Source organism: Diceros bicornis, chromosome 7, assembly GCF_020826845.1.
Source record: "Diceros bicornis minor isolate mBicDic1 chromosome 7, mDicBic1.mat.cur, whole genome shotgun sequence".
NCBI classification, from domain to species: domain Eukaryota; kingdom Metazoa; phylum Chordata; class Mammalia; order Perissodactyla; family Rhinocerotidae; genus Diceros; species Diceros bicornis.
Genome location: NC_080746.1, coordinates 16,833,791 through 16,856,961, shown reverse-complemented (window position 1 = coordinate 16,856,961; position 23,171 = coordinate 16,833,791). Strand labels below are relative to the sequence as shown.

Below are 23,171 nucleotides of genomic sequence, written 5' to 3'. Positions count from 1 at the left end.
ATGGCAGCAGAGTCATATTTTCTCGGGGCTTGTGGGAGAGGCCCTGATGGTCAAGCCAGTGTCCTGAGTCCCTGGACATTCTCCAGAATGGCCTGGAATCTAACATTCCCTGGATTTGCTCAGCCTATTACTGGGAGAGAGAATGGAGATCTGTGGAGGCCGGCAGGACTGAGGAAAGGCGGCGAATGGGGAAAAGAGGGAGGCCGGACTGAAAAGAAAAGCTGCAGGGGCCGTGTCCAGAGAGGTGGCCTGACTTATCAAAATCTCACACCTGACGGATGTCAAAGCAGGGCAAGAACCCCACCTCCTCTCTCCCCACCTAGGGCGGTCGAAAGGCTGGGTGCGAGGCGAGATCTGATTTTGCAGAAGCTTTATAGAAATTCGCTGTGTCAGAGAAACTAAAAGACCAAACAAAACCCCTAAAACACCAAGCCCTATTATTTCATCCACGTGGCACAAGAACAAGCCAAAAAAAAGGGGGGTGGGGGAAAAGTCACCCGTCCCGCCCCTGCTGGGAGGAAGGGATTTGCCCGAGAGCCAACTCCTGACACAGCCCGGTGGCTGACGGGGCGCGGCAGGGAGGGAGGGAGATTGAGAAAGCCCTTTTCCCACAAAACCGTTGATCGGCGGTCCCCTCTCCCCGCCCCCGCCCGGCCCGCCCCCTCCCTGGGCTGCCGCCGGAGTGCAGGGAGCCGCCGCGGGCCCTTTAAGGGCCAAGAGGTGTGCGGTCTCTTTAAGGCAGGTCCTGGTGGTTTCTGTTTTCTGAAGGAAGTGACGGGGGGTGGGATTGAATGAAAAGTGCAAAACAGTCTCGGAGCGCCGGAGTCGGGGGCCGCGGGAGCCGCGGCGCTGGACCAGTGGGCGGGGGGGCCCCGGGAGCGCCGCGTCCGCCTCGCAGCCGCCGGGGGGCGCGCGGCGGAGCACAGCCCACGTGCGTCCGCGCCACGTCCCTGGCGACCCGCGGCTGAGCCCCCGGGGAGCCGCTCCGGGGCGCCCCGAACTAGCCGCCAACTTCGGGCGAAGTTTGGCAGCGCCTCTCCCCGCCCGCACGCGGCTCACCGGGGCCGCAGAGGGCGGCGGCGGCCCCCGGGGATGCGCCCAGCCGGCGGCCGCGGGGTCCCCACGGCGTCCCGCGCGCTGCTGCTGCTGCCGCTGCTCGTGCCGCTGCTGGGGGCGGGCGCGCCGGCCGAGCTGCGGGTCCGCGTGCGGCTGCCCGACGGCCAGGTGACCGAGGAGAGCCTGCAGGCGGACGGCGACGCCGACAGCATCAGCCTCGAGCTGCGCAAGCCCGACGGCACCCTCGTGTCCTTCACCGCCGACTTCAAGAAGGTGAGGCACCCCGCTCGCCCTGGGGGCACCCGCGAGCCTGAGCGCCCTGGGGTCCCGGCTGCACTGAGGCCTGCAGACGGCAGACTGGGGCCGGAGAGGGACGCGACACAGCCAAGGTCACGCCGAACTTCTCTGCACCTTTTTGCCCAGCTCCCCAGCGCCGGGACCCGGCCCCTTCATTCTCCCGAAGGAACTGCCCTGCTGCTCCTCCGACTCCCCTCTCCAGACTTGCACCTCTTGCTCTGAGTGCCCGGGCCCCCTCTCACGCCCTGACCAGCTCTCTCAGAGCCCTCCAGGTGCTGACCCTCCTTCAAAAGTGGCAGTGTTAATAACCCCCGGACTCCCTTCTTGGAGTAATTTCTGCGTGCTCTAGTGGGGAAAGTCCTGGGTTCTGGCTGTGTGATCTAGGGCAGGACTTTTCCTTCTCTGGGCCTCCTTCCTCCCCTCTGTACAGGACAGTGATGGGGGCAGGCCTCCTGGCCCTGACATCGTGGAGTGGGGACCCACCTCTCCTTCTTTCACTTTCCTGGGCTGTGGAAGGGGGGATTCCTGGGCAAATCCTCTTTGGTCTGGAAGTCTACGAAGCTTGAAGCCGGAGGTCCTGGGGAGAGGTCCCCGATGAGGTCCCCGTGCTCTGGGAGAGGTGCCACCCTTTACCCTGCTTGGCAGGAGAGCTGGCCAACCCCCACATGTCGCCCGGATTGCAGGGAGGGGGCAGCGACCAGCCTCTTCTGTGTGTGTGTGTGTGTGTGTGTGTGTGTGTGTGTGTGTGTGTGTGTGTTGTGGAGGGAACCAGAAGCCTGGCCCAAGATGGGGGTTGGGGGGGAGAAGTGGAGGTGCTGGGAGTTTATCAGGAAATGGGTCTGGAAGGGCAGTGCATGACTAACAGTCACCCAGCAGCAGGAATCCTGGAGAGAAAGAGGGCTGGTGAGGTGTAGGTATTAAAAGAGTCTCCTAATCTCCTACACACAGCACCCCGACACCCTACACAGACACACACACACAAGCCCCTCCCCTGATAAAAAGAGCCTCCTGTGAGCCTCTGTCTCTGCTCTCCTGATAAAAAGAGCCTCCTGTGAGGCTCTGTCTCTGCAGGAGTGAAGAGGTGAGGCCGATTAGATAGCTGGGCAGCTGAGGAAGCCCAGGGCTGTGGGACCGTTGCCTGAGCCACCTCCCTCCCCTCCCTCTTAGAGACTGGCGGCTGAGAGGAGAGGGATAGCGTTTGGGGAGTCAGCTAGGGGCCCAGCCAAATTGCCATAGATAGCATGGTGGGGATCAAATGGACAGTGGAGGTAGGCTTTACTGCTGATCTGTCCCAGGACTACTGAGTTGTCATGGACATGGGAGAACTGGTTGGGGGTGGGTGAGTGGTCTCAGTTGGGAAGACTTTGTGGCCCTTCCTTACTCAGCAGGCCCAAGCTGGGTTTTCTGATTCAGGCAGGGGCAGGTGAGTTTGTGTGTGGAGAGAGGGAAGCTGACAGGACCAGAACACCTCCTGCCTCCCCACCTAAACTCCAGGGGGATTTTGCCAAGTGTGTTTTTTTCCTAGAAAAGCCAAATTAGTGGCTGGACCCAAATTAGGAGGCCAGGATGTAATCTTCCCCTCTAACCTGCCCTTTGTCCTTGAGAGTGAGCCTCGGGCCAGCCTACAGGTCTCCCACTCTCCTGCCCACAGCCCATTGTTCTGTGGCTGTGCTGGAAGCCCAGAAAGAGATGGCCTGTCTCCGGGACCTCTCCTGCAGCCAAGGCTATGACTGGGACGTGAGTGAAAGAGGCAGCGGGTAGGGCTAAGCTTTTATAGCCTCTAGCTGCAGCATGAACTATTTTATTGCTCTACCCTGAGGGCAAGGAGAGGGGAGAGCCCAGGTGGCAGTGGGGCAGAGGACTGAAGATTGAAACTGAGGGTATAGTGGGCCCTGACTGCCCAGTTAGAGACTCCATTTGCAGCTGATTGCAAGACCCCCATTTTAATCCCCGAAGCGGTTCAAACCTCCACCCAGATTTCCAAAGTTTCAAGTTAGCCTCTGACCCAGAAGCTGGCATTTCACACCCGGCCCTGGCATCTCCAGTTTCATCAGCAAGGGAGGGAATTGGGAGTGGAAGGCACAGAAAGGGAACCAGTGCTCCAAGGTCCCCTCGGACTCTGGGTTTCTCTGGTAGCCTGGGGCGGGGTAGAGTTGGGGAATGCTGTGGGTGGAGTGGAACAGCCTTCACCCCCACCCCAGTCCACTGTTTACATTGGCCAAAGCTGCTCTTATTCGCACATCCTTCTGGGGTGGATCACCTCTCGCGTTGCCCACTCAGTGCTCGAGACCTCACGCCTTATAGTCTTGGGCGGATTTCCACAAGAAGCTTCTCTCTAGAGTAATAATTTTTTCCTGTAGGAAAAAGGCCTAGATGTTGTGTTTCTTTTGTTTCATGTACCAAATCCATTTGGAGTGGTTTGGGAAAAGTCCCTAGTCTGCTTGGGAATAGTGACGTTTGCCATTTTATCACCTTTGGGAGACAGTCCAGACTGAAATGAGACAGACCTGGTTTAACCCTGGGCAAACTACTGGATCTTTGCAGGCCTTCATTTCTTCATCTGTAAAGTGGGGATAGTAAGGGTACCAGTCCCATGGTACTGTGAGAACTAAACGGGGCAATGCACGTGAACTGCTCACTGTGTGTCAGCTGCTGTGCTAAGTGCTTGAGAAATAGAAGCCATGAACTTTCATAATCGTGGCTGAGGTCACATTTCAGCATGGACCCTTCCCGCTGAGCTTGGACTCAAAGAGGTTGAATAATGGATCCAAAGTCACACAGAACTGTCACTGCTGAGCCTGGAGGAGCCTCGAGTCCCTTATCGTAACCTTCTCTTTGAAGCTCCATATGTTCGAGTTCTCCAGCGAAACAGAAACAATAGGGTAGATATACAGTCGTGCGTCGCTTCATGACGGGGACACCTCCTGAGAAATGCATCCTGAGGTGATTTTGTCATTGTGCAAACATCAGAGAGTGTACTTACACAAACCTAGATGGTATAGCCTACTACACACCTAGGCTCTATGGTACTAATCTCATGGGAACACGGTCATATATGTGGTCCGTCCTTGAACGAAACCTTGTGTGGCACATGACTGTAGATATAGATATCTAGAGATTTTATTATGAGGTATGGGCTCACATGATGATGGAGGCTGAGAAGTCCCACGATCTGTCATCTGCAAGCTAGAGGCCCAGGAAAGCCGGTGGTGTAGTTCCGGTCTGCGTCCAAAGGCCTGAGAACCAGGAGCGCCAGTGTCTGAGAAGGAGGAGATGGATGTCCCAGCTCAAGCAGAGAGCAATATCACACTTCCTCCACCTTTTTGTTCTTTTCACACCCTCAACAGGTTGGATGTTGCCCACTCACATTGGGGAGGGCAGTCTTTACTCAGTTTACCGATTCAAATGCTAGTCTCTTCTGGAAGCACCCTCACAGACAACTAGAAATAATATTTTACCAGCTATCTGGGCATCCCTTGTCTCAGTCAAATTGACACATAAAATGAACCATCACACTCCATGATTGCTGGCCAGCCCCTCAGAGCAGGGAGCAGTCATCCTTGTCCTGCCAGCCTCCTGGGGCAGCAGTGAGTCCTCTTGTGCTGGATGCATCCCAGCCCTCTGTCTGGCCAGTCTCACCACCCACCCCCACCAACAGCCCCCCCCCCCCGGGTCCTCCCATCCTCTCTGTTTGCTTCTGCCACCAGGCAGGGTTCTAACATGGTCTGGCTCTCCCCATGCTGCCACGCTGGACCTGAAGCCCGTGAAGCAGTAACAGTAATGAGCCCACTGTAGGACACCTAACCTGGAGCCCAGGTGAGGATTACAAACTCCCTAGGTAGCTTGCAGCTAGCCAGTGGTCACTATATGTTACTGCAAGCCCCACCCAAAGGCTGCTACCCATCAGGCAGATCCAGCTGCAGCTCTGAAAGAAGTGCCATAGCTCAGTGCCTCCCAAACTTTGCTGCCCATTAGAATCACCGGGGGAGCTTTAGAAAATCCCAGTGCCTGGGGTGCACTCCATACCAGTTAAGTCAGGATGTCTGAGGCTGGAAGCCAGGCAGCAGTGTTTTTAAAGAGCTCCTGGTGATTCCAGTGGGCAGCAAAGTTTGGGGACCACAGGCATGGCTGCTCCAGGGAAGGTGAGGGGACTTGGAGGAGGGACCAGGTTGGACTGTTAAATGAAGGGAGAGCCCAAACTTAGTCCCGTATTTGAAACCTGTCATTCTACCTACAATAACCCTGATGTGTTTTAAGCAGCGTATAGACTAGTTCTAATTCTGCACGCTGTCATACAAGAAGTCTAATTCATACTACACACCCAGTAGGCAATGCTCTTCTTTAGAACCCAAATCCTCTATGCGTCCTGACTCACTGAGCATATCTAACAGCAGGCACATCACCATCCCGTCTCTAACCTGGCTCTTTGTCTGACAGCCCTCTTAGTCCCCCTCCCCCAGGCTGGTGTCCGTGTCCCCAGTTTTTTTTCCGTCCCCCTGTCTGTCCAGAAGCTGGGGGAGGGGATGAGTCACGTTCCAGGCAGTGTCGCTTGGTGCTGACCGGATGGGCAGGGTGGGGCTGAAAGATACCAGAAAGTCATGTGCAACTGCTTGGGGGAGGTGGGTGCTGCGGGAGGAGGGAGGGGGAGCCACAGACTCCAGCAGTGTGGAGGGAGGGGATGGTGAGGGGCCGCAGGCTGGAGCCAGAATAAGGGGAGCCATATGGCAGTGTGGGTCAGCTCAAGGTCACTCTGAAAGACCCAGGGAGATGGGAACTTGAGCCCTGCCCTAGCACTGAGTTGGGGGCCAGAGGAAGGAACAGTCCAGAGAGGCCAGAGTCCCTGTCTTGGGGGCGCCAGGCCTGGGGGTGGGGCAACATGGGAAGCTGTGTGGTTGAGATGTAGTCAGTGAATATGTGGAATGTGCAAATGACCACGTCGCTGCCTGAGGCTGTTTATTCTAACGGGTATCATATCACAGCATGTCAGAGGAGGAGCTGTTAGGGCCCAGCCTCCCCCTGCCCTGTCTACCTTAGGTCCCTGCAATTTGGCCATTTGGCATAGAGGCATGTGATGGATGGGATGGCTTGGGGAACAGAGGGCAGTAGAGGTGCTTTCAGGGGAGGCCCAGAGCATTTCCTCACAGGAGTAGATGAGAAGTCACCAGAAGGAATGACCCTGCCCCGTGTCCGTGGGGCCCTTGGGTCTAACAGCAGTCCCCCTGCTGTGTCTGAGGAATTCCTCCCCGGATCAGGGGTCAGCGGCCCTGTCCCAAGGTGCAGACGTGCTCTCTAGAGCTTGGCCGGCGTCTCCCACCTTGAATGCCTATGTCCAGGTGGAGTCCTAGCCAAAGATCCCAAAGGGCAGTGAAGACTGCCCGCCGGGGACAAGTGAGTGGCCTGCTGGAAAGAAGATGGGGGGAGGTAGAAGTGGGGTTCTTCCCAAATAGGCTCCCAAGGCACAGACACGTGGTGGAGGTGGGAAAACTCAGGGCAGACTCCTGTTCCACAGGAAGACAGAGGGTCAGCCTTGCGACAAGAGTCGCACGTATCTGGATCTCCCGCACTGAGAGATCACGCACTGGTAGTTGCTGCCACACGCCTGGCATCATTTGATCTGCACGACCACGTCATGAGGCGGATGTTGCCTCCATTTTGCAGATGTGCAAACAGGCTCAGAGCTGTGAAGTGACTTTGACGAGATCGAGCAGCTAAGGAGCCTTCCACTGTCTTCTGACGGCCTGCGCTGCTGTGGCATATAAGTGGGTTCCTTCCAGAAGGCTGAAGAAACCCGAATAGGGGAGAGGAAAGGAAAGAAGGAGGCTGAGAAGAGTCTGGGTGCAGAGGAACAGATCTACAGAGAAACCCTCCTCTGTCCAGATTGGGGCTGGGCCCCTTTCCCCCAAGCTCATAACTCTGTGAATTTTAAGTATTGACCCCTTGGCAGCTTTGAACCCGAGACTGTACCCCGTCGTCCTCTCCCCTGCCGCCAGCCTCTGGAGAGATGGGGGTGGGGGTGAGGGGACCATTTTGTGTGTGTGTGTGTGTGTGTGTGAGGAAGATTAGCCCTGAGCTAATATCCGACGCCAATCCCCCTCTTTTTTGCTGAGGAAGATCAGCCCTGGGCTGACATCCGTGCCCATCTTCCTCTACTTTATATGGGACACTGCCACAGCATGGCTTGATAAGCGGTGCGTGGGTCTGCCCCCAGGGTCCAAACTTCTGAACCCCAGGCCACTGAATCAGAACGTGGGAACTTAACCGCTATGCCACTGGGCTGGCCCCGAGGGGACCATTTTTAAAGATCTCACAGATACCACGGAGCACTCCCTGTGGAGCACTCCCTATTTATGTTTTCTGCCCTTTACAAGCTGTGTGACTTGACGAGTCACTTAACCTCTCTGAGCCCCAGGCTCAGACATCACATAAACACAACAGGGACAACAGTATGATGCTCCCAGGCGTGTTGTGAGAAGTGAATAAGAGACCTTTGCAAAGCAGAGGCAGGCGAAGGCATATGAGTAGTGAAACAGCCTTGCCAGCCAGGGCCTCTCCTTCTTTGCGCTGTTAAGCAGATTGTTTCAGCTCCTTTTTTCCTGCTCTAGGGACCAAAGCATCATTAGGAGCTTCTGTCATTTAAGTTGGCAAGTGCTTAAGTGGCTGCCACTGGGGATTCTGATAAAGGGCAGGGGGCACAGGAGGCATCGGGCTGGGAATCTGGGTGGGAGAGAAGTATGGAGCCCCATCTTAGGAGCCCTCAGTCAGCGGGACAGCAGGGCACAGTTGATCCACATAAAGCCTCACATTGTTCCCCGGGGCCGTCAGGACAGTGGTGACCTTTGGGATTTGGCTGACAGAGCACTAGGGGCTCTGGGAGAGGGGGTCGGGGCAGGGGGCACTGCTCTAGGCTGGTGGTGCACTACTGCCCCATAACAAAAAGCCTCTGTCCCAGGCCTAGCCCTGAGGTTATACAGGCATCCTGTAATGGGGGCAGCCTGCGTCCCTGGGCACCAGCCTGGGGATGTGCTTGGCTGGCTTTGGGTTGACTCCATCCACCCCTGTTCATGCTCAAGGAGACTGCGCAGAGCAGCCACAGTGCTCCTGTGTCTGCCACAGGGCAGCCAGCGTGGGGTTAGGAAGGCATTGATTCCTGGCTGGCTCTCCAGGGTGACCCCTTGCCTCCCCAGCCTAATGAAGCTGGCTCCTCCTCTAGTCATAAAGCAGCCCCAGCCAGGAGCTAAGGAATAAATATTTAGATTGGCTCAGCCCGGGCCTCAGAATCACGCACTCTGGTGTGATGGGAAGGAGACCAGGATGGCAGAGGAAACTCCCAGGAGAGAGCGCCAGCTGTCAAGGGCGAGGAGGAATGGGGGTGTTGCGGGGGGAGGCAAGCTGCTCCATGAGAACCCTGGAGAGGTGGCCTCCAGCCTGGGCTGTACAGCCACTGTTGTAGTGTGGTGGGCTGGGGGAGGGCATCGAGGGAAGGCGCAGCACCACCATCCTGGACCCCTCAGTTTTTGGTTCCCCTGTGGTGGAAGCCTGAGCTGGAGAAAGGCCTTAGAGGGTGGGAAGGAAGCTGGGAGCTGGTGATGGGGAAGGCAGCAGGGAGTGGGAGGGCACGAAGGGGCGGAGAGGAGAGTCACCAGGCTGGAGCTGAGGTGACGAGCGAGCGTGTGAGAGGAGGTGTGTGAAGCAGTGTCAGGAGAGATGCTACCTACGAGGGGGTGTGTGACTGAAGGAAGGCATGTGTGACATCATGTGAGGAGGTTGTTAGACTGTTGGTGAGAAAGGGCGTGTGTGAGATGGAGCGTGAGACGCCCTGTATGAGACTTTGGGGGAATTCTATGAGGGAGAGAGGGTGTGGGAGACTGAGTGAGTGTGTGTGACATGAGGAGAGACGGTGTGTGAGAGACTGTTGGGGAGAAGATAGGTTTGTGAGACTGTGAGAGATGCACATGTGACTCAGAGAAGGGGGGTAGGTGGAGGCTCCACGGGAGAGACTGTGAAGGAGGAGATGTGCTCATATGAGCAAGCGTGTGTGAGGGAGAATGAGAATGTGCAGCTGAGACCCAGTGTGAGCGGGGGGTGGGAGGGGGCGTTGGGGGAGCCTGGGTGCCACTGGGTGAGAGACTGGGAGCAACTGTGTATGGAAGAGATGTTTAGAAACAGCAAATATGTGTGAAAAGATTATGGACTTGGGGCCTGTGAATGAAGGAAAGCAGGTGTAAGTCTATCTGTATCAGTTAGGGTTCAACTGGGCTGCGAGTAACATAAAACCCCAACAGCAGCAGAGGCAAGAGAGAAGCTTGCTTCCCTCTCTGCTCTTATCCGAGGCTGGAAGTTGGCCGTCCAGGGCTGGTGAGAGCTCCACAATCATCAGAGCTCCAGTGGGCTCTGTCTGCAGTGCTGCTTCCCCGTCCTCAACGTGAAGCATTACCTGGGGCCTCCCCTCAGGAGGGCAGCATCCAGGCCTGGCACAGGATGTCTGCTGTCAGAGTGCAGAGGGCTGGGCCCCCTGCCTTTCCCACAGCAGCCCTCTTCTGTCTCTTAGGTGTTTACCTGGAGCCCAGCACAGCTGAGCCAGAGCAGCCTTCTCTCTGTGAGATACAGTGGATCTCAGAAAAACAGCGTGGCTGGGAGTGGACACAGAGAAGAAGAGAATATCTGGACAAGGGCTAAGGTGGGGGGTTGGGGAGGGAACTTGGAAGAGCATGAAGAACACCAGACCACGACTCAGGAAATCTGGGCTTCTGGTCCTGGCTCTGCAGCTGTGTGACCCGTGAAGGTCACCTTCCCTGCTGGAACCTCACTAGATCATGAACTCAGTGATCCCATAAACCTTCTAGAAGCCAAAATAGCAGCTGTAGGACTACCAGCCTGCAGGAGCCCAGCTATAAGCAAGCCCAGGAAGAAGGAGCTGTCTTGTTGGAGGCAGGGGGAGGGGAGCATGTTGATGGAGGTCCCAGAGCATTAATTCATTCACTCAGCTAATAAGTGTTGAGCTCCCGATCTGTGCCAGACCCTGAGGATGCCGCAGAGATAAGGTCTAGTCTCTGCCCTTGGGCCAGGGGCAGATTGTGGAGGCCCGGATGACTTGTCCAGGCAAAAGATGGCACATGAGGGCAGGGGCCCTCTGCCGAGGCATTTAGATCAGATGCACACTGGGTCAGCACAACTCAGGTTTCTGTTCAGCTCTAAACCATAGGTATGTTCATGTCACATTCAGGCTCAGAACCCACCGAGGACTTCCAGGGATCTGCTAGATTCAGCTCAGACTCCTTGGCTGGGCTCTCAGACCCTGTGCCCTGCCCCTCTTGCCAGCCTCTTCCTCCAGCCACTCCCTGCCCTCCCCCATGCCCCTCCCCACCCCACCCCATCCCTGGTACCTCCCATCACCTTTCTCAGAACCCTCCCATGCTCCTGTTTCTCCCTTCATTTATTCGTTATCAGATACTTACAGAGTACTTGCTATGCTCTAGGGGGTGGGATACACTGCAAAGAAGATGCTGTCTCAGCCTCGAGGAGCTGAGTCTGGAAGGAAAGACATGTAAAGAGATCATTGCAAACACGGTGGGATTCCTGTTTTAGAGCTTAGGGGTTGGGCCTGGCCGACTCTGCTGGAGGGTTGTGAGGGCAGCATTGGGAGGCGAGGCCAGAGGACGTGATGCATTTGAGCTGAGTCCTGAAGGATGGTTGGCAGATGGGGACAGTGCATCCCCAGCAGAGGATGGAAGGTCACGTGGCATCGCTCATTCTGGGAACCACCAGCTCTTTGGTTCAGTGCACAGGGAGTACAGGAGGAGCTGTCGGCAGAGACCCAGTGCCAGCCCCTGGGGGTACATTTTATGGTAAGGGCAGAAGGAGCCTTTGAAGGGCATGAGGCAGATCTGATGACAGTAGCTTGGAGGGATGGATTGGGTGGGGGCGTTAAGAGACCCTCACACCTCCCTGTCTTCTGTAAATGCCCCTCTCTTTGCTAGAAAGCCCCCATCCTTTGACTGTCAGGGACCCCTGAAATGTCGCTCACTCTGGGAAGTTTCCTCCACCCCAGCCCCATCCTTAAGCGCTCTTTCATCCATCCTTTGTCCCAGAGCACTTAGGGACACTCAACCCTCGGCCTTATCATGGTGCGCTGACCCTGGTTGTAGGAGGTCAGCTTCCCCACAAGCCCCCTGAAGACAGGGGCCTTGCCTTGGTCCTGCCCACTCCCCTGTCCAGCCTGGTAGCTGTGAAGGCCCTGCCCCAGGTAATGCTAAGCAATGCTCTCGCACTGACTGCTGATTACTGCAAGCCCCAGAGTAGTCGCCTGACCTCTCTGGGCACCAGGTCCACCTCTAGGAGAAAAGTCTTTACTCCTGCCTCTGCAGGTCTGGAGTAGATCTCAGTTGGAGCAAGGCCAAGGATTGTAATAATAATAGAGAAACTTAGAGTTCAGTCCACTGTGTTCTGGAACATTTCACTCATTTTTTTCCTCACAATAATCCTTTGAGGTCAGTACTGTTAGTTTTACTCCTTTTACAGATGTGGAAACTAAGGTACAGAGAGATTAATTCCCCCAAGGTTACATGGCTAGTATCAGCAAAGCCAGGATTTGAACTCAGGTAGTACTGGCCCCAGAGCCTTTGTTCATAACTGCTGTGCTATCCTAGAACCTACCTGCTCCTGCTCCTTACTTAAAACCGCAGACAAAGGACTTCATGAATGCTCACTCTCTCCGTGGCCCCCTTGCCACAACCTCTGTGTGGCCCGGATTTCAGCTCTGGTACTGTATGTTCCACTTCTCCCTGGCGGCCTGCTCCTGATGGGCTAGCGGTTCCTGGGAGCTCCTGAGAGAAGGAGCCTTGTGGAAACCTCTCATCTTGGGAGTCCTAGCCTGAGTCCTGGGTCTGAGGATCCTGCCTCCAGCCCCCTGCCAAGGGCTCTTCCTCAGCTATGCCATCTGCCTTGGGCGTTAGGCCACATCCAAGTGAATCATTCCAGGGGACTCGGGCAAGGAGGAAGCCTGGGAGCCAGGCTTTCCTCTGGCCTGGGCTTAGCATCTAGCCAGCTGCTCCCTGAAGCACAGGGACCTCTCCCCGCGCTTCCCTCTGTGCTGGAGGGAAAGGGGCCCCTGGGTCCTTAGTAGTGAGTCTGAGGTGTAGGGAGTAGAAGGTCGGAGGGGTACCGGTCAGGATAATGGAGCCAAATAGATCCAGAAATTAGGGCTGCCCACTCCCTCCCAGGGGTCAGCAGGTGGAATGTGGTTTTCTGGAGAAACAGCACTAAGAAGACTGGAGAAGTCAGGGTTTAAAGAGGCCCTGGGCCGGCCAGGCAGGCAGGTCAGAAGGGCGGTCCTGCCTCGTCTTACCTTGGTGTCTGTGTCAGATGCTGCTATTTGTTAGTCACATGGAACCGCGAGTGGGAGCTGCCGCACTCCCCAAGCAGGTCTGCAGAGGACTTATAGACCACCACCAGATGGACAGACACAGCTGGAAGAGGGGACTGAGTTCTAATCCTGGCTCTGCCACTCACCAGCTGTGTGGCCAAGGGCAGACCACACCACCTCTCTGGGCCTGAGCTTCAGTTTCTTTAGGGCATCCAGGAAATGGGACTAGCTGATCTAGAAGGTAGTTGTGCGTTGTGGTGAAGAGAGCTCAGACTTCGGAGTCAGACCGCCTGGGTTAGAACTCTGGCTACGTTTCCTCTTAGTCTCATGACCTTGAGCAAGTTACCCATTCTAAACTCAGTGATAATCATAGCTCCTACCTCCTGTTGTTGTAAAGATTTTGAACAGGACAATACATCCTTTTTGACTCATAGTAACAATGACTTGTCCCTTCCAGTTATAAACTTCAGTAAATCTTTGTCCTACACAAATAAATAGGAGATACAGAGGAAATCTTTTATCTCAAGGAGAAATTCTCATTCCCTCTCTTCACCCCCAGTCAGCTTCCCATTTTGGTAGCATTTTCTTGTTGTCATTGACATCATTTAATATAGATGCAGGGAAAAAATTCAAAACAGATTTCTTTCACCCTCTGGTTTGGTGTGAGAGTTCAAATACTTTCTCTTGCTAGTGGTGGGCACGTGACATCCCCGAACAGTGAGACGTCTCAGCAGCTCTCAGACCACATGGTGTTGCCCGTGCCTGTGGTATTGGAGAAGATGCTGTGACTATTCCAGATAGGGTGCTTTTTTTTTATCTATGAACTTGGGATTTTTTTAGTTATTTGTTTTTTTTAGATTCCACATATAAGTGAGATCATGCAGTATTTGTCTTGCTCTGTCTGACTTATTTCGCTTAGCATGATGCCCTCAAAGTCTATCCATGTTGTTGTAAAAAGCAAGGTTTCATTTTTTTGTGGCTGGATATTATTCCTGTCTCTGTGTGTGTGTGTGTGTGTGTGTGTGTGTGTGTGTGTGTATATACACCACATTTTTTTCATCCATCAGTGGACACTTAGGTTGCTTTCATATCTTGGCTATTGTAAATAATGCTGCAATGAACAGCAGATAGGGTTCTTTTAAAGGGTCATTGCTGAAAATACCCGGGAGGTGGATTTTGGATCCTGCCTGGGGATCCTGCCAGGGACATCCGCCTGACTCAGGCCGGAGGAGGGGAAGTCAGGTGTCAAGTCTCACCTGGCAAGAATTGGGCCCAGAGTGGAAAATGCACAAGTGTACGCGCCTTCAGTCTCCCCTCAGCTGACCTGAGAGATGGAAGATCGGATGGCCCAGGCTGGCTGGGCAAGGAGATTCCAGCCTCGTGGCCCAAGAACGGATTTCCTGTTGAGAGGAAGCTGGGGTTACCCGAGCTCTGATTCACCTTCCCTGCAAGTCCAGGATCATAAGGAGCCTAATGGAACTGTTTCACCAGCTGGGCCTCAGTTTCCCTTTCTGCAGTATTAGTGGGAAATCTCCCCATACACTCCCCCACCTCATTGATCCAGGGATCGTTAACAGTAAAAGGAAATGAGAGAAACGTCCTTATGGAGCCAAAGGACTTCAGAAGTGCCTGGGGATTTGGAGGATGCCAGCACCCACTTGTTTCAAATCCCTGTCACCTGCGATGATGACAGTCACCACACCTAGCACTCACAGAGCACTTCCTCTGGGCAGGCCTTCTTCCATGCCCTCCACACCAACTCATTTAGTCCTCAACACAACCCTGCCAGGTACATGTGTCATCATCCCCATTTTACAGATGAGGCTTCAGGAAGCTGGGGGATACCAGCTGAGAGCCAGCTGATACTCTGTGGAGTTGGGGTGGAGCCATGGGCCCCTCACTGCCTGTACCAGGAACTCCAGGGGGACCCCCAGACTCTGTTCTCAGAGCACTTACTCAAGCAGGTGTACAGCAAGCCCTCGGTGAAGGGGGGCCCTGTGAGTGGGCGAGGCCAGGACATGTACATTGAAAAATGAGTAGCTACACAGGGCTGTATACTGAGTGACAGGGCAGGGCCATTGGCGTTCCTGGAGGAGAATCGTCATTGTGGCCAGGGTACCACTTGGCAGGAGGGTCTTGATAGATTTAGACTGCTTGTGACTGGGACCTGCTAACTTCTCACTGGGAACAGTTAGTCAAGGCACAGAGATGGGTGAGAGCTGGGGGCACCTCGGTGCAGGTGGGTCAGAGCACAGGGTTCCAGCAGCCGGATTGGGAAGGGGACCCCATCACACCCGTTGGCCCATCTCCCTTCTCTATGCTCCCCTCCAGCCTCCCCCATTCGTTCAGTGAGTCAGTGACAGGAAGGAGCCTTTGGCCTGCTGGTAATGCCCATTAGTAACCCCGTGGGGAAAGGGGAAGTGGAGGGGGAAGGGGAAAGGTGAGCCATCCCAGCTCCCTCAGGCCAGAAGGTCACAGCTGCATCTGGCCTTAACCCTGTCCTGCCCCCACTACCTCCAGCTGAGATGGAGGCGGCCAGGAGCCTGGCTGATCAGAAGCAGTGGGGGCATTTTGAGGAGCACCAGTTTCTAGGCCTCTCCCCAAACTACTGAATAAGAATGTCAGCGAGAGAAACTCTGGAATCTACTCGGAGAAAGTGCAGCCCCTCCCCCATGATGCCCTGGTCAGGTGGTTGGAGTGGCTCTGACCCCCCTGATCAGGTGACACGAGGGTGCCACCGAGGGAAAGTGTCAGCTATGAATGAACCAGATGCCCAAAAGGGGCAGTTTCCTTCAAGGTGAAGTTCTGTACTTTTAAACAGTTCTGTTTTGAAAAGCTTTCTTGCCGTTCACTATGTGAATTTTCCAGACAGCTTTGGAACATCTGGGGTGTGTTCTTTCTTTTCAATCACGAGTTTAAATTGGAAAGACCAAAATTCCTAGGCCAGCAGGAGGGAGGTGTCTATCACAGGGCAGTGTCCAGGCATGTGTCGTCTCCAGGGCCTGAGCTGAGCACTGGGTGGGCTGTTGGGAGGCCCGCCCCCTCCAGCTGGTTCTCATCCCTCTGCCCTTCCTCATCAGGATGTGAAGATCTTCCGGGCCCTGATCCTGGGGGAGCTGGAGAAGGGGCAGAGTCAGTTCCAGGCCCTCTGCTTTGTCACCCGGCTGCACCACAATGAGATCATCCCCAGTGAGGCCATGGCCAAGCTTCGACAGGTGAGTGCCCGCCCCGGGCCTGCCCCAGCCAGGCTCCTGCCCCAGAGCCCTTACCCCTGCAGCCGACCGGGCCCCAAGCCTGGACTCCACCCTAACCTCGGTCTCCCATCCAGCACCTGGCCTTCCTTAGCCCTCATCCCTGGCACCCCACTCTCACCTTATAGTCCTGAACCCCCTGATTTCACCCCAGGCCAAACCTGATCCCATACTGCAGATCTCTAATCTGTGCTGAACCCCCAAGTCCCAGATTCCTCCAGTCCCCTAATCCCAGCTGCCCCCCATTTATGATGGAGGCTAGGGGCTTGGACTCTGAAGTCGGATCTGCCTTCAGACCCAGCGCCATCACTCATTATCCAGGCCACATTGGACAAGTTACCTCACCTTCAGAGCCTCTATTTTCTTACTGAGAAATGGGTTATAGTGAGAATTAAATGAGATGATGCATGTAAAATATTCAGTGCAGTGTTCAAAACTCTTCAGCCTGTTGACCTGCTGCCCATCCCTTCCTGGAGGCTGGGCCTCTCCCCAGCCTCATCAGAGTTCCCTAAACTATCCAGCAGGGCCTGCCCTAGGCCTCTCACCTTTTGCCTGCCCTTCCCAGAGAGATTCAGTCCCATGGATATTGGAAAGTAGGGGACCCGGAGGCCATTTACCCTGAGACAGCCTGCCTAGCCTCCCCACTTCCAACAGCACCCCCAGCCACATGTTAGAATTCACCATCAGGCTCAAGACGTCAGCCCCGGGGCAGCTGAAAAAGCTTGCCTGTGCTCTGGGCATCAGTTTCTCCACCAGTTGAGGGGGGCTGGATGCCCCTTGACTGCCACTCCGCAGATGGCCCCAGGGTTCTAAGGACGGGCAGCCTGGGCTTGTCTGACTCTCAGCCAGCAGGGAAAGAATGGGCAGGGAGCAATCTGAGACCGAGTGGGAGTGGCTCTTCTCCTGCACACAGAAAAATCCACGGGCAGTGCGGCAGGCCGAGGAGGTACGGGGCCTGGAGCACCTGCACATGGACATCGCCGTCAACTTCAGCCAGGGGGGCCTGCTGAGCCCCCACCTCCACAACGTGTGTGCCGAGGCCGTGGACGCCATCTACACCCGCCAGGAGGACGTCCAGTTCTGGCTGGAGCAAGGTCAGCTGGGTGCTGCCCACTGTATCACATCAAGTATGATAGAGTACAGTGATGAGATATGGGAGTTCAGGGGAGGGACCTCTAAACCAGGCGGGGATTGGTCAAGGAAAGCTTCCTGGAGGAGGTGACACCTGTGGCTCTTCAATGTGATGAGTCAGCCAGATGATAGGGTCCCATTCCAGGCAGGGACACACAGAACTGTTACTGCTAGGCCATGTGGAGGGAGATTCCCAGGCAACTCCCACCTCATCCCTGCCCTTGGTGAGAACACAGATGGACCTCTGTCATGGGAGGGGCACACAGGCACCAAGGTCCGGGGGCCTGAAGACACCCATTCCTGCCTGCCCACCTCTGCTGCCACCTATCAGAAGCCAGCTGCTCTCCTCTCCTTCACACCTAACCCTGGTGCCAGCATCTCTCCCCAAGATCCTCGAGGACTCCTCCCATGTTGGTGTAGTCCCTGCCTTTCTGGCCTGTGTGACTTCACTGCTGGCCTGTCTGGTTACCTTTCCAGGACTGTCCTCAGGTCCTCTGTGTAGAGGGGACAGGGAGATGTCACCATTACAGCTCCAGGTCCCTGGTCCTTCCAGCCACCGAGCACTGGAGAAATGCCTGCCCCCCCAAGGGCGGCACTGGATTTAGAAATGCCCAATAGAGCTGTGGTCATGCCCTCCACACACACACCCCACCCCAGTGGGCTGCACCCCAGACTGAGGTGTGAGCCTGATACCATCCTCCAGGGGCTGGTCCCTCCCGTGGCCACTGGCCAGGTCACTGCTGTCTCCCCAGCATCCCTCACATGCACACTCCCATCTACCCTGTGCCCCCACCACCCGGACTTCCCTAGCATATGTGTGCTGGCCCTTCCCTGCCTGGCCTCCCCAGGTACCACCTCCTTTAAGAAGCCTTCCTGGATTTCCTTCTTACTCTCCCCAGGCTTCTATTCCATCACACTCCAGTATTGTGACGTTTTTAAGCATAGGGTGGAGTGGAGGCCTTGAAGTCAGACAGACTTGGGTTCCAGTCCTGACTCCCCTACTTCCTGTGTGACCTCAGCCAGAATGTTAAACCTCTCTGGGCCAGTTTTCTCATCTGTAAGACAGGGGTGCTAATACTTAGCTCAGAGGGGTGATGGGATGCCTGAGGAGGCCCTCCCTTGCCCCCTCCCTGACCTCTGCCTCTCCCCCAGGTGTGGACAGCTCTGTGTTCGAGGCTCTGCCCAAGGCCTCAGAGCAGATGCGCCTGCCTCGCTGTGGGCAGGTGGGGGACCGCGGGAAGCCTTGCATCTGCCACTATGGCCTGAGCCTGGCCTGGTACCCCTGCATGCTTAAGTACTGCCACAGCCGCGACAGGCTGACACCCTACAAGTGCGGCATCCGCAGCTGCCAGAAGAGCTACAGCTTCGACTTCTACGTGCCCCAGAGGCAGCTGTGTCTCTGGGACGAGGACCCCTAGCCGGGCTGGGGGGGTGGTCCCTGAGGTAGCCGCTCTGGGCCATGGCTCCTCCCCAAGCCACCAGAGGGGGTGGCAACCCCCACCTGAGGCCTTATTTCCCGTCCCTTCCCTAATCCGGGAGCCTCTGGCCCCGTCACTCATGACTGTGAAAAGGGGTGTGGCCGGGCAGGGGTTCGCTCATGAAGGCAGCCCCCATCCCACTCTGCGCCTTCCTTGGGACAGAGAGGAGAAGGGGGTTCTTCAAATTTACACCCCTCCCCTCCTCCCTCTACCCTGAAGTGTTCTCTTTCCAGCAACCAAAATGTGATGGCCTGTAAATCTCCTCTTTAATTCTTTGAAGGTTTAGACCCTGAAAGGTGTCTATGCCTGTACACCCATCTCCCCCCACACACCCCCCATCTGGAAGGAGCTGGCCCCTCTGCACTGTCCCCCTGCCCAACAAGGAGGGGACCACTGCCCCAGAGAGGGGGCTGTGGGGGACGATGCCACAGCCCCTTCACCGGACCATGATGCCTTCTTCTCACTGCTGCCCCAAGGGCAGACCACATGTGCCTTTCCCCAGACCTGGACTTGGCCGCCGGAGCAGGCGCCAGCTCTCCCTCTCTAAACAGAAATATTTTTGTAAGGTTTTGGGGTAGGGAGGGAGCATGAAGTATGAGGAAAACTTGAATTCCAGATTTTTAATGCAAAGTATTTATCATTTGTACCAGAAATAAAAGTTTAAATTTTTACTTGACTGAAGGTTCAAGACTTGGAGTTCTGAGAGAACTTTTAGCCAATGCTGCCACCTGGTGTCAGGAGACGTGCTCCTGTACCCTGTCGAGGACCAGTCTGGGGACAAGAACGTCTAAGGCTCCTGCTGTATGCGCACCCATTGTGTGGTGGGAGAGGGTGTGGGTGGGGCTGGGAGGGGCTACTAGGGAAGATAAGACGAACTTCTGCACAAGACAGGACATAGATGAGCAAGCCAGACAGTAAGAGACAGCGTGAGATAAATTAAGGTGGGAACTCCAGAACCAGACTTCCAGGGTTCAAATCTTGACCTTGCTCCTTGTTTGCTGTGCAGTCTTGGGTGAAGTTACTTTACCTCTCTGTGCCTCAGCTCTCTCAGCTATAAAATGAGCTTAGTTGTGAGATTTGAGTGAATTCATACATTTCACGTGCCTCGCACATAGTGAGTGCTCACTGTGTTAGCTATTATTATAAATATTGCTGCTGTTAGTGAAAAGAGCAGACATGTCTGCATCTATGAACCTGAGACAACCGACCCAGACATCATGAAGGCCCCTTCACTTCAGAAGTATCTTCCAGTATGAAGAGGCTGTGATATGAGGTGCTGGGCCGGGCTCCAGAGGAATTCTGAGAAGGAGGGATGTGCAGGCTGACTTTATGGGGGAAGGTTTCCTGGACGGGATGGGACATGGGTTGAGGCTGAAGGATGGTAAGAATTTGGCAAGGTAGAGGGGACTGTGTGAGCACAGGGCGGAGACTGGAATGTTTCAGGGGTTGGGAAAGTTCCAGGGGACCCAACTGCTTAGGAGGGAGGAGTCAGGGAAGGTCAGATCCTCCCTCACAGGCCTTGGAGAGGGAAAGGGGCTTGCAGGGCAGTCTCCCTTACTCTGCTCCCCAGAAGAGGCTGCCGCTGCCCCTGAACCTACAGGCCAGAGGCTTGTGGTGGGAGCCAGGCTTGCTTGGCCATGGTCAAGTTAGGGGTTGGTGGGGAGACATCCTTTTCAGGTGGACGTCCCTTCTTGTTTTCAAAGACCAGCTTCGGCAGTGCTGGGGGCGGAAAGGGGGGGCGTACCTCCCCAGGCCTTTTCCTCCTGCCCCATCCGGGGCCTCAGTCCCGAGGCCCAACCCCTGCTCTGGATGGAGGGGGGATTACCTGGAGAAGCAACTCCCACCCCTCCCACCCTATGTGTGTGCCTTTACTGCTGGGGATGGGGTCCCTGAACCATATACCATCGTACTCATTTCCAAATAGCCAAAAGTCATAATTTTTTAAAAGTAATGTTGTCAAGACTTGGAGTGTTTTTCTGATCTTCCTGGAGAGCGACTATCAGTCACCTCCAAGCCTGCCTGTCCCCTGCGGTGAGGAGGCTTCCGCCATCACTAGAGACCACCCTGCCTGGGGCCCCTCCCTGGTCTTAGGGCATAGGGATGAGAATTAAGATTCCCTGAGACCGTGGGCTGACCCTATACTTAGGCGAAGGCAAAGCCTCCCACCATCCCAAACGGCCCTCCCCGCCACCCCACACCCCGGCTCTGTCATGGTGCCTCCAGTTCCACCGTCACGGTCACTTCCTGCCCAAGTCTCCAGTCTCCGTGTGTATCAGTCACTGGTTAAATAGATGTAGACGGTCAGCTATTTGAGAAACACCTGGAGACAAGGCTCTGCTTTCCCCCGGAGGCCTTTGTGGCCATGTGGAAACACCTGGGAGAGGTAATTACTTACAGTGAGTACTCATTTCTCTGGCCGTTTAGGGTTCACAAAGTACCTTCATATAAATTAGCTCATTGGCTCCTTTAGCAATTCGGTGACATTTTATGGATGTGGCTGACCTATAAAATTATGTGACTTTCCAAAGGTCAGACAGCTAGTTAGAGCTGGGATCCAACCCCTGGCCTTCTTACTCCATGCACACCTACTGACCCAAATGGTTCATCAGGTTGGCCAGCCGGAACTTCAGAGAGCGCAGCTCACTCACGGGTGGATGAGGAGAAGTACAAGGTATGGGGCACCTATTGGGGCCAGTCCTGCAGGAGCAATCGCTGTGTACATGGGGCAGGGGTTGCCCAATGCTCCCCTGGAACTATGTTGGCAGGAACAGGCTCCTGATCGGTCCCCTTTGCCGAGGTAAGCAAGGCCCCTGGGCAGGAGACCAGGAGCCGGGACCTCACCGAAGCCTCTTCAAGCCACAGAAGATGCAAGTGGTCCCAGATCACCCGGCCTGGGCTGGGCCTCGCTGTACTTTCTGTGGGTTTCCTTCAGGTTCCTGTCCCTGCAGTTTTGTTAGCCAAGGAAAGTCTGAGGTGGGGGAACTGTGGGGCCCCGCAGTTGGGGCGCCTCACCCTGGATGTGAAGCTGGATGTGGTGGGTGGAGGTGCCAAGGAGTCTGGCCAAAAGTGGAGCAAGGTCCACCCCCAAGAAGCAAAGCTTGAAGCTAACAGTGCATGTGAGGAATGTGAGTGCCGGCCTCGTCCCAGCCCTGTGTGACTGGGTGGGTCACCCCCTTACAGGCCCCAGTTCCCTCATCTGCTGAGAGAGAGGCACTCGCTAGACCATCTCTGAGGTCTTCCCTGACGTTGCAGTCAATGGGGAATGGCTGCCCGGTGTTCTACTGCAGGTGCTTAACCATTCAGCTACTGGTAGACAACTGAACCGTTCACTGTGACTTGCTCTTTCAAGCCACACTGTAGAGAAATGTTAAAAATGGAGAGCTACCGTGGCCAGTGTTTGGTAGATAATGTCAGCTTGCCCTCCAGATGGGACTGCCCCAGGGTGCACTGTCACTAGCAGTGTATGAGAGGCCCTGTTGCCCCACATTCCTGCTGTGTCAGTAGGGCTTCTCCAGAGAAAGAGAACCAATAGGATACAGAGAGAGCACGAGAGATTTATTTTAAGGAATTAGCTCATGCAGTTGTGGGGTCTGGCAAGTCCAAAATCCTGGCGGACTGGCAGCTTAGGCAAAAGTTGATGTCTGGAATCTGTAGGGCAGGCTGGAAAGCACTGTGTGTCACTCTGGGAGAGTGTCCTGACTCCTAAGCAGGGAGGGGGGATGCTGTGACACTGCGCACACGGCTCCCTCCCCCCCATCACAGGAAGCAGAAGCCTTGAGATGGGACGCCACATCTCTACCCACCCTGCACCCACACCCGCCTTTCGGGATTCCCTCATGTCATATGGGGGTAGTGTCCCTTCTCCCCGCACCCCAGGGCTCTGACTCCCAGCCCCACCCCCTACCTCTCTGCAGAAATTGTCCCCTCTCTCTCACTTCCACCTCCCTCTCTCCTGCCTCGTCTCATCAGCCCTGAGAGTATTTCAATCTTTCCCACCTAAAAAACAAAATAAAAAACACACTAAACCCAAGGCCTTCTCCACCTCAGCCCTATTTCTCTCTCTGTCTTCACCATTAATCTTCTTACCTGAGTCCCGCTTGTCCCCAGCAATTCCCAGCCGTGGTGTTGGACTCAACTCTGCTGCAATCACTCACAAGTCATGTGTTACTGAAACTGGTGGATTATTTCCACCTGAGTCAGGGCTGACTCAAGGTCCTCCCTGTACGAATCTCATCACCCTCACCCACCTGTGATTCTCCACCTCTTGTGCTCTGATCTAGCCAGCCTGTACTGGTTGGGGGCCCCAACGTCCCGCACACCCTCCTGGCACACGCATCCCTTTGCTTGTACTCTTTACACCCACTCCCACCTCCCTCCTCTTTGCTGGGGATCTCAGCTTAGACGTCCCTTCCTCTAAGAAGACTGTCCTGGTGCCCATCCCCAGATTCAGGTGAGGCGTGCCCCGCAGCAGGCCCCCACATCACTTTCTATTTCCCCGTTAGAGCACGTGCCACAGTCTGAGGGACTTGTGTGTTCACCAGGCCTGAGGACGGGGACTGTGTCTGGTCTCCGTTCCGATCTCAGCTCCTCGCCCAA

The 23,171-nt window shown here is 55.4% G+C and overlaps 1 protein-coding gene across 1 annotated transcript; it reads left to right on the top strand.

Moving 5' to 3' along the window:
• Positions 1-710: 710 nt before the first annotated feature.
• Positions 711-19,251, top strand: OAF (out at first homolog). Its single transcript, XM_058545004.1, has 4 exons — positions 711-1,329; positions 15,796-15,930; positions 16,880-17,060; positions 18,250-19,251. The coding sequence occupies exons 1-4, from the start codon at positions 1,093-1,095 to the stop codon at positions 18,513-18,515; spliced, it is 819 nt and encodes a 272-aa protein (XP_058400987.1). The 5' UTR covers positions 711-1,092; the 3' UTR covers positions 18,516-19,251.
• The last annotated feature ends 3,920 nt before the right edge of the window (positions 19,252-23,171 follow it).

Excerpts from the sequence above, each read along its gene's own strand:
- OAF (XM_058545004.1), top strand. The coding sequence starts at position 1,093 with ATGCGCCCAGCCGGCGGCCGCGGGGTCCCCACGGCGTCCCGCGCGCTG. Across the intron at positions 1,330-15,795 it reads TCACCGCCGACTTCAAGAAG|GATGTGAAGATCTTCCGGGC; the intron begins GTGAGGCACCCC and ends CTTCCTCATCAG. Across the intron at positions 15,931-16,879 it reads CCATGGCCAAGCTTCGACAG|AAAAATCCACGGGCAGTGCG; the intron begins GTGAGTGCCCGC and ends TCCTGCACACAG.